This window comes from Eimeria necatrix, genomic scaffold (genome assembly GCF_000499385.1).
Source record: "Eimeria necatrix Houghton genomic scaffold, Enh_scaff171, whole genome shotgun sequence".
NCBI classification, from domain to species: Eukaryota; Apicomplexa; class Conoidasida; order Eucoccidiorida; family Eimeriidae; genus Eimeria; species Eimeria necatrix.
The window spans coordinates 15,001-24,908 of record NW_013652388.1 but is presented as its reverse complement, the minus strand read 5'-3'; the positions used below and the strand labels follow the sequence as shown (position 1 = coordinate 24,908).

Sequence of the window (9,908 nt, the reverse complement as noted above, 5' to 3'; positions counted from 1 at the left end):
TGCTGCTGCTGCTGCTTCTGCTGTTGTTGCTGCTGCAGCTGCTGCTTTCTGCGCAACTCCTGGCGCGATAAGTGCTGCAGATGGACTCTCTTTCCAGATGCTGCGGCTGCTGCCGCAGATAGCAGTGCTGCTGCTGCTGCTTCTGCTGCTGCTGCTGCTGCTGCTGATAATACTGCTGCTGCTGCTGCTTAGAAGCTTCACTTGTTAGCTGCGAGACGCAGAAGCGGCTCAGGGAAGAAGCGGCGCAGCAAGGGCTTTCTTGCTGCTGCTGCATCTGCATGCTGCTGCTGCTTGCTGCTGCTTGCTGCTGCTTGCTGCTGCAGCAGCAGACAATGGTGCTGCTGCCGCCGCAGCGGGAGCGACTGGTGCTGCTGCGGCTGCAGCAGCAGCAGCTACGGGTGCTGCTGCTGCTGCCACAGCAGGAGCGACTGGTGCTGCTGCAGCTGCCACAGCAGCAGCTGCTGGTGCTGCTGCTGCAGCCGCAGCAGCAACAGCTCCTGGCGCTGCTGCAGCCGCAGCAGCAACAGCCACTGGCGCTGCTGCAGCCGCAGCAGCAACAGCTACTCTTGCTGCTGCTGCTGCTGCTGCTGCTGCAGCAGGTGCTGCAGCTGCTGCTGCTTCCTTTTTGGCGGAAGACTCGGAAGCCCGTGGGGCCCCCTGCTGCCCCCGCGCAGCGCAGCAGCAGCAGCAGCAGCAGCGGGAAGAAGTTTTTTTTAAAAGTGGAAATGAGTTTAAAAAGACAAAACTTAATTTTTGAAGTTAATTTTTGGAAAAATAAACGGCGAAAGTGCAGCAGCAGCAGCAGCAGCAGCAGCAGCAGCGCAGCAGCCGCTGCTGCTGCTGCTGCAGCGGGGGCTGCGGCTGTCTTCTTCTTTTTGGGGAATTTGGAGTTTATTTTTTGAAATAAATAATTTTGGAAAATAAAAATAATTTAAATAAAACTTTTCGCAAACTGCGAAGCTTTTCTGCATGCAAGAAGGGTCTTGCTTCGCTGCAGCTGCTGCGGACACGGGGGCCCCCTGCAGCAGCAGCAGCAGCAGCAGCAGCAGCAGCAGCAGCAGCAGCAATTTGGAACAAAGTGGAAAAGAAAAGTATTTATTTGTTTTGGTTTTGCAATTTAAATCTTTTAATTCCTTCATCGCATTTTTCCGCTGACAACTCCGTGAAATGGAACTTCCATAAAACCCCCCAAGATCTGCCGGAGGGTTTTGCGTTTTGCTGCTGGCTGCTGAGGTGTCTGTACACCTGAAGCTGCAGCAGCAGCAGCAGCAGCAGCAGCAGCAGCAGCAGGACTTGCGAGGTGCAGCAGCTTCGACATCGAGGCTTTTCCCGTGGGCACAAACCTGCAGCAGAATGGCAAACAAAGTTAAAATAATACAAATATAAATATAAATATAAATATAAATATAAATATAAATATAAATATAAATATAAATATAAATATAAATATAATGCATTATTTTGAGGTGTATGTACACTCACCCGTAGGGAGGAGAATCGGAATATTTTATATTTTTGCTTTCGATGTTCTTTTGCTGCAGTCCCGCGAGAGTTCCTTCTGCTGCTTCTGCACAGCAGCAGCAGCAGCAGCAGCAGCAGCAGCAGCAGCAGCAGCAGCAGCAGCAGCAGCAGCAGCGAGTGAGAGGGAATTTAATTTGCTGCGCAAAGACTCGCCGCCTCACCCGTGGGGAAGCAGGGCACTTGTTCTCGTCTTTGGGGAGCTGCAGCAGCGCGGGGTTCAACTCCAAACCCTAAACCCTAAACCCTAAACCCTAAACCCTAAACCCTAAACCCTGACCTGCAGCGGGGCCCTCCGCGGGCCAAACTTGAGCTGCTGCTGCTCCAGCTGCTGCTGGGAAAATGTAAGGAATTGGAAAGCCCCGGAGAAAAGAATTTGAGGGTTTAAAAGGGACTTGTGGGGCTGGCAAGAGTTCTGCAAAAACAAATAGTTGAATTAAAAGAAAGGGAATTAAATTAAAAAAGACAAACAAATTAAATGAAGATAAGTACTTAAATAAAGGGAAATAATTAAATTAAAAAGAAATAATTAAATTAAAAAGAAATAATTAAATTAAAAAGAAATAATTAAATTGAAAAGAAATAATTAAATTAGAAGAAATAATTAAATTAAAAAGAATTCAAAAATTCAAAAAGCCAAAAGACCCACCGAAGGGAACGGCGAGACTCCCCGGGCCAACTGGCCGCCGCCAACTCGCCGGAACTGCGTTTTTTAAAGGGCCATTCTTGAAAGGGAATTAAATTAAAAAGAATAAAATATAAAAAGAATAAAACATAAAAAGAATTAAATTCAAAAAGAATTAAATTTAAAAGAATTTATTTTAAAAAGAATTCAAGTTGGAGCAGCAGCAGCTGACCTGCAAAGCCACGGCGACGCGGGGGGGGCCCGGAAAGGCGGTCGCGCGCATTCCAGCGGCGCTCGAAGCTCTCGAGAGAAAGAAATAAAATAAAATTTGAATTAAGTGAACATTCATTTCTAAAATTGAACAAAAAAATGAACAAAAGATCTTTTGAGGTCAAAAAATAGAAACTGCGGCGCCGCGCGCTTTCCCGTTTCAGGTGTATGCGCAGCTCGCGCGATTTCAGGTGTACGCGCAACTCGGCGGCGCCCTCTGCAGCCGATTCCACTCGCGACTTTTATTTATTATTTTTTAATTTATTTCCGCGATTAAGTGGCGTTTTGAAAAGGAAATTAAAGTCCTTTTGCGTTTTCAGTGCTTTTTCTTTCTTTGGACTGAGGCGGAACTTGAACTTCAAGTCCTCGCCGGAAACTTCGAACTTCCAGAGGCGCTGAAGCCCCCTTTGCGCAGAAAATCAAAACAATTAATTGTTTAAAATCAAAACAATTAATTGTTTAAAATCAAAACAATTAATTGTTTAAAATTAATTATTTAAAATTAAAGTTCAACTGGCTTTTCAGAAGCTGCAGGTTCTGCTGCTTTCTCACTTCAGACTCCAACAGATTCTGCGAGTGCAGGTAAGGAAGCTGTGCGCGAACTGCATGCAAAGAAGTGCATCAAATGAATTAAATTGCTTTTTTATTGAAATTAAAATTAAAATTAAAAGAATTAAAACTGTTTTTGTTGAAGTTCGAAATTTGAAGTTTTGTTCAAATTCAGATTCTGCATTTCGCCGCAGCGGGCAGCTGTCTGTACACCCGAAGGCCCGGAAAGCGCGAGAAGTGGAAGCAAAAATGAAATAAAAGTTTTGAAGAAAAAAGAAATAAAAGTTTAAAAGAAAAGAAATAAAAGTTTAAAAGAAAAAAGAAATAAAAGTTTTAAAAAAGAAGAAAAGAAGAAAGAAGTGGAGGCCCTGGGCCTCTTCAAGCTGCGAAGAGTTTGAGGAGATCTTTGCTGACTTGGAAACTTTTTTTATTTTCATTTTCTTCTTCTTTCCACTTTTCCCCTTTGCTGCTCTCGAGCTGCTTCCGCTTCCGCGGCCTCTGCTGCTGCTGCTGCTGCTGCTGCTGCTGCTGCTGCTGCTGCTGCTGCAGCGGGGCGCCGTGTTTGCGTGCAATTCGCTGCTGCAGCTGTTCCGCGGAGTGTTTCTGGTGGAGCAGGTGTACGTACACCTCAGCCTCGCGCTTGACGCGGGCAATCTGCGCATTTATTCTTTCCACTTTATTTCTTTTTAAGTTCATAACTTCTTCGAAGAGAGAACTGAAGCAAAAGCCCCGCAGGTAAGACAGCAGCAGCAGCTGCTGCGCGCTGCTGCTGCGCTTTTTGCCCCCCACAGCTTCTCCGTTCTTCAGCGCCACCAGCTGCTTCGCCTGCTGCTTCTTCCGGAACTCAATCCACGCCTCCCGCAGCTGCTGCTTCCTCCTGCTGCTGCTGCTGCTGCTGCTGCTGCTGCTGCTGCTGCTGCTGCTGCTGCTGCGGGTCACAAACAGCCGCGTCACTTCGCCGAACTTTTCAAAGTACCGCAGCAGCTGCCCGCGGCTCCACCCAAACGGCACCTGCGCCAGGTACACCACGCCCCGCTTCCGCACTTCTGCTGCTGCTGCTGCTGCTGCTGCTGCTGCTGCTGCTGCTGCTGCTGCGGGTTCGGGGGCTGCTTCTTCCGATGCTGCTGCAGGCGCTTCGGCGGAAGCAGCAGCAGCAGCAGCAGCAGGGGAGTCAGCAGCAGCAGGGGGGCCCTGCTGCTGCTCGGCAGCAGAGTCGGGGGGGGGCATTGCAGCGGGGATCTGCTGCTGCGCTGCTGCGCTGCTGCGCTGCAGCAGCAAAATGAAAGACAGCAGCAGCAGCAAAAAGCAAATGGAGAAAAGAGTTAATTAATGGAGTTTTCTTCGGGGCTAAAGCCCCAAGAAGCAGCCTGCAGTCTGTGGGGCAGCAGCAAGGCTGCTGCCTGCAGCAAAAGGGAATTATAATAATTAAATTGAAAAAAGAAATAAAAATAAAATAAAACGAATGGTCAAAACCCCCTATTCAAGCCCGCTTTGCTGCTGCTGCTGCTGCTGCTGCTGCTGCTGCTGCTGCTGCTGCATGCATCTGTCGGCAGGGCTGGACCGGGGGCCCCGGGGCCCCCGGCGCGGAAGTCTGGGGAATGAAGAGTTGAATTAAAGAGCGAAAAGTAAATTAATTTGAAATTAAAATTAAAATTAAAATTAAAATTAAAATTAAAACTTTTATTTAAATGATTAAATGCGAAGACGGCGTTTGGTGGAGCGGAGTGGCGGCCGTCGGGTGTACAGACACCTGGCTTCTGCAGATCGAAAGAAATTCAAAACTTTTATTTTGCAGAATTCCTTTAATTGAGTTATTTCTTTCAAATTCATTTCCTTTTATTTCAATTATTTGAAGTTTTCTTTCTAATTTGTTCCATTTTGTTTCGAGTTTCCACCAACTCCCATCAGTCGCTCCTGCTCTAGCCTCTAAACCCTAAACCCTAAACCCTAAACCCTACACCTAAACCCTCAACCCGTAGCTCTCAACCCTAAACCCTAAACCCTAAACCCTAAACCCTAAACCCCAGAACTTCACAGCGAAAATGGATATAAAAAGGGACTCTATAATTGGGCTTGAAGAGGCGGATACGGCAGAGCCAAACATACACCCCAAGCTGCAGCGCTGCAGAGAAGTGCGGCACCCTTGCTAAACCCTAAACCCTAAACCCTAAACCCTAAACCCTAAACCCTAGAGCTCAAACGCCAACCCCTAAACCCTAAAGCCTTGGGCATAAACGCGAGTCCTGTGGAGAAAGGAGGCGCTTTTTAAACGCTATTCTGCATTCGCCAGGACTTGCTGTGTGTAACGTATAGCACTTAGGGTTTAGGGTTTAGGGTTTAGGGTTTGGGGTTTAGGGTTTAGGGGTTTGCGGGGCGCAGTATGCTGCTTCGGTGGAGCCTGACCCTCGCTACGTTGAGAATTCAGCGCACGAAAAAATTGTGCTGGAGCAGCTGAAGCTCTTTGAGTCGCAAGTGAGCAAACCCTAAACCCTAAACCCTAAACCCTAAACCCTAAACCCTAAACCCTAAACCCTAAACCATAACGTCTTGATGCTGAATGCTACACGAGAAATCCCTAGACCTTCACAGGGAACTCAAGAGCGGGGGAGAAAGACAAACCACTGACGGTAAGAGGGCACGGACTAGAGTAGCGGACAAAAACCCTAAACCCTAAACCCTAAACCCTAAACCCTAAACCCTAATCCCTAATGTCTTTTGTGATCTGCAGAGCCAGGACTTGTGTCCTTTCAAACGTTCGACGCCCGACCAAAAGGCCGACGCAAAAGACGAAGGTCCTGGTGACACTGCGCAAGTAAACTCAGCCCTAAACCCTAAACCCTAAACCCTAAACCCTAAACCCGAAACCCTAAACCCTGCACTGCATGCATTTACTAGAACAGCTTCGGCGTTGAAGCAACTCAGTAGCCTGGCATCCGATATTCATCTGCGTCTGCGTTGGCAAGGTCGTAAGGCCTAGGGCTTAGGGTTTAGGGTTTAGGGTTTAGGGTTTAGGGTTTAGGGTTTAGGGTTTAGGGTCTAGGGTTCAGGGGCTGTAAGCGCAGGAAGACGACGCAACATTTAAAATAGAATTGCCAAAACCTTTGAGGTATGAAGAGCTCGAGAAGTTGGCTGAGGAGAGGAGGAAGGAAAGAGAGGAGAAAGAAAACGTAAACCCTAAACCCTAAACCCTAAACCCTAAACCCTAAACCCTAAACCCTAATGAGCAGCTTCCAGCTGTTTGCTCCTTGCGTGTCGAAGCTCCAGAGCTAACAAACCCGCTGTCCACGAAGTCAACCCTCATAGCCAATCCCTAAACCCTAAACCCTAAACCCTAAACCCTAAACCCTCGGGTTTTCGCGTGCAGGCCCTTTTGAAAGCTGAGGACTCTGAAGAAGAAGAAGCAGCAGCAGCAAAAGATAAACATCGAGGCAAAAGGGTTTACTGTTGGGTTTTGGTTCGCGCTGGAGAAAGAGGGGTTTCTTCAGACCTCTACATCGACCCCGCTAGCGGTCCCAAACCCTAAACCCTAAACCCTAAACCCTAAACCCTAAACCCTAAACCCTAAGCACTCTGCCTTCAGCCTGCAGCCAGCCACTGCGCTGCTTCTAAAAACTTGTTGCAGCACTTTTCTGCGAGGCGAGATACTCCTCGAAACCTGGGGGTTCGGATTTAGGGTTTAGGGTTTAGGGTTTAGGGTTTAGGGTTTAGGGTTTAGGGGTTGAAGTGACGCTTCAGGAAAAGTCTATGAGAAGAAAGACAGTCCATTTTTGGCCGTGAACTTCTTGTGGAACCAAGAAAACTTTTGGGTCCCCTAAACGCTAAACCCTAAACCCTAAACCCTCCTAAGCCCTAAACCCTAAGCCCTAAACCCTAAGCCCTAAACCCTAAGCCCTAAACCCTAAGCCCTAAACCCTAACGCATAAGTTATTCTTTTTACTGTTGCACCGCTGTTTTCGCCAACCCTCAATAGGGCTTAGTGTTCGAGGTTTAGGTTTTAGGTTTTAGGGTTTAGGGTTTAGGGTTTAGGGTTTAGGGTTTAGGGTTTAGGGTTTAGGGTTTGTGTGGCAGGTCAACATGAGGCCAAAACTGAAGGCACAAGAAATTGATTTCTCTCTTTCTAACTCGCGGTTTTTCGAATGCGCCCTCTGCATGCCCCCCAAGGTCCACAAAACTAGGGTTTAGGGTTTAGGATTTAGAGTTTCGGGTTTAGGGTTTAGGGTTTAGGATTTAGGGTTTAGGATGTAGAGTCTATGATTTAGAGTTGGGCGGCTTTGCAGACTGAAGAGCACGAGAACCAACTTGCTGAATTCGGCGCCGACAGGAAGAACAAGAACCTCAACGTGGGGTTTAGGGTTTAGGGTTTAGGGTTTAGGGTTTAGGGTTTAGGGCTTAGGGTTTACGCTTCAAAGATTAGGGTTTGGGGTTTCTGGCCAGCAGCGTGTGCATTCCTCTCGTGCCTTCAAAGCACGGGGTCAGGAGCGGGGGCTCATGCTAAAGGGCTCAGCCCACAGGGTTTAGGGTTTAGGGTTTAGAGTTTAGAGTTTAGGGTTTAGGGTTTAGGGTTTAGGGTTTGCAGGCTTTGTTCGCGCCTCGCGCCTGGTGCCGCCGCATTCAACTCTCCTCTCTGGATTTATTAAACCCTTTTTATGGAGGTCAAAAAACAGTGTTTTACAAAGACGCCAAACTCCAGGAGTTTGCGCCTTACTCTCAGGTCAAACCCTAAACCCTAAACCCTAAACCCTAAACCCTAAACCCTAAACCCTCGGCGCTGGTACGCAGGCCCAGGCCGTAAGCCCTCAGTTCTACGCAGCTGCCAACAAGAAGGCCAGAGCCCTCTTGTGGCTGACGGGTTCCGCTTCCACCCAAAACCCTAAACCCTAAACCCTAAACCCTAAACCCCAGGCTAGGGTTTCGCGAGGGTTTAGGGTTTGGCTGCTGCAGGCGGACGGCCTAGTACGTTGCATCACTTTCTACTCCAACCCGCGTCGAAACCTCCCGGAAGAAATCCTCTTTCAATTTGAACACAGAAAGTAAAAGCGGAAACCCCAAACCCTAAACCCTAAACCCTAAACCCTAAACCCTAAACCCTAGAGGCTGAGGGCCACAGTATACAACTGCAAGCCGCCTCCATAAGCAGAAAGCTTTTATGGTGTGCATGCGCTGCTGTCTGTCTACGGTGGAGCGATAAGGGTTTAGGGTTTAGGGTTGAGGGTTTAGGGTTTAGGGTTTAGGGTTTAGGGTTTAGGGTTTAGGGTTTGGGGCTCAGCGACGGGCTGGAGGAACGCGTCTTCTGGCCAGCTGCTCGCCGCCAAGTCGAAAGATATGCACCAGGCAATCCTCACGCCCTGCGCGAAGTTGTTACGGTAAACACTAAACCCTAAACCCTAAACCCTAAACCCTAGACCCTAAACCCTAAACCCTAAACGCTGAGCCTTATCTATAGGGGTACAACTTGGTGTGGAGGCTTTCAGGTGTACGGAGAGAGGCGTGAGCTGCACTTCTACAACTCCAGGTAGGGCCATTAGGGTTTAGGGTGTAGGGTTTAGGGTTTAGGGTTTAGGGTTTAGGGTTTAGGGTTTACGGTTAAGGGTTTGGGGGAACTGTGAAGGGTTTGGTTGGCGGCGCAGACTCGACGGCTTAGTTAAGCATGTGGAGGTGAGCTGATTCTTCCTTGCAGCCCCTTAAACCCTAGTTCTTAAACCCTAAACCCTAAACCCTAAACCCTAAACCCCAAACCCTGAACCTTAAACCCTCAGCTCGCCCCGTCCACCACCTTGCCCGATCCCGCTAACCGTCCGGCGGGCAACCCTACTGATTATCAATCGCTAGGGCTCAGAATTTAGGGTTTGGGGTTTGGGATTTAGGGTTTAGGGTTTAGGGTTTAGGGTTTAGGGTTTGTGTTTAGCTGTTTGGAAAAAAGATTTACGAGGAGTTCGAAGGCCGCAGCGACGGGCTTATAGAACACGCAGTGAAAATGGAGGAAGGAGAGAGCACTGAGGAAGGCGGCGAAACCCTCAAGGTATGGGGTTTAGGGTTTAGGGTTTAGGGTTTAGGGTTTAGGGTTTAGGGTTTGGGATTCAGGGTTTAGTATTGAATGCAGCTGCCAACAGCGACGTGGGCTCTGATGTGGCCGTGCACTTAGCTTCAGTTCAAACCCTAGACCCTGGACCCTGACTGCTAAACCCTAAGCACTAAACCCTAAACCCTAAACCCTAAACCCTAAACCCTCAACATTGCGGGTCGCTGCGCGCAGGTTTTTGGCTCCTTGATGTCCATCAAGCGCGTCTCTGAGAAGTTCCGGCGGCCTCCCAACGTGCGTCTTTGAAGTCTAGAAAACGCAGTGGTCAGCTTAGGGTTTAGGGTTTAGGGTTTAGGGTTTAGGGTTTAGGGTTTAGGGTTTAGGGTTTGCGGTTTAGGGTTTAGGGTTTAGGGTTTAGGGTTTAGGGTTTAGGGTTTAGGGTTTAGGGTTTAGGGTTTTGTTTTAGGGTTTAGGGTTTAGGGTTTAGGGTTTAGGGTTTAGGGTTTAGGGTTTAGGGTTTAGGGTTTAGGGCAGTGGTCAGCTTAGGGTTTAGGGTTTAGGGTTTAGGGTTTAGGGTTTAGGGTTTAGGGTTTAGGGTTTGCGGTTTAGGGTTTAGGGTTTAGGGTTTAGGGTTTAGGGTTTAGGGTTTAGGGTTTAGGGTTTAGGGTTTTGTTTTAGGGTTTAGGGTTTAGGGTTTAGGGTTTAGGGTTTAGGGTTTAGGGTTTAGGGTTTAGGGTTTAGGGGTTTAGGGTTTAGGGTTTAGGGTTTAGGGTTTAGGGTTTAGGGTTTAGGGTTTAGGGTTTAGGGTTTGTATTTAGGGTTTAGGGTTTAGGGTTTAGGGTTTAGGGTTTAGGGTTTAGGGTTTAGGGTTTAGGGTAAGGGCTCGGTTTGCCCCGCTTCAAGGTGCTCTAGGGTTTAGGGTTTAGG

At 48.2% G+C, this 9,908-nt stretch overlaps 2 protein-coding genes across 2 annotated transcripts in view; one reads left to right on the top strand and one right to left on the bottom strand.

Moving 5' to 3' along the window:
• Positions 1-3,340: 3,340 nt before the first annotated feature.
• ENH_00020940 (hypothetical protein, conserved) lies at positions 3,341-4,189 on the bottom strand (the record flags this gene model as incomplete). The annotated part of the gene is made up of 1 exon (XM_013579463.1): positions 3,341-4,189. One exon carries the CDS (start codon positions 4,187-4,189, stop codon positions 3,341-3,343), a length of 849 nt encoding a protein of 282 aa, XP_013434917.1.
• An 815-nt stretch (positions 4,190-5,004) lies between these two features.
• Positions 5,005-9,908, top strand: part of ENH_00020930 (hypothetical protein, conserved) — a gene marked incomplete at both ends in the record, with an annotated part of 7,327 nt that continues 2,423 nt past the window's right edge. Inside the window, 14 exons of the mRNA XM_013579462.1 lie at positions 5,005-5,094; positions 5,342-5,434; positions 5,691-5,774; positions 6,025-6,129; positions 6,327-6,398; positions 7,031-7,123; positions 7,240-7,302; positions 7,539-7,673; positions 7,904-7,992; positions 8,229-8,325; positions 8,434-8,474; positions 8,590-8,617; positions 8,868-8,981; positions 9,216-9,275. Coding sequence (XP_013434916.1) covers positions 5,005-5,094; positions 5,342-5,434; positions 5,691-5,774; positions 6,025-6,129; positions 6,327-6,398; positions 7,031-7,123; positions 7,240-7,302; positions 7,539-7,673; positions 7,904-7,992; positions 8,229-8,325; positions 8,434-8,474; positions 8,590-8,617; positions 8,868-8,981; positions 9,216-9,275 — 1,164 coding nt within the window. The remainder of the gene's footprint in view (positions 5,095-5,341; positions 5,435-5,690; positions 5,775-6,024; positions 6,130-6,326; positions 6,399-7,030; positions 7,124-7,239; positions 7,303-7,538; positions 7,674-7,903; positions 7,993-8,228; positions 8,326-8,433; positions 8,475-8,589; positions 8,618-8,867; positions 8,982-9,215; positions 9,276-9,908) is intronic.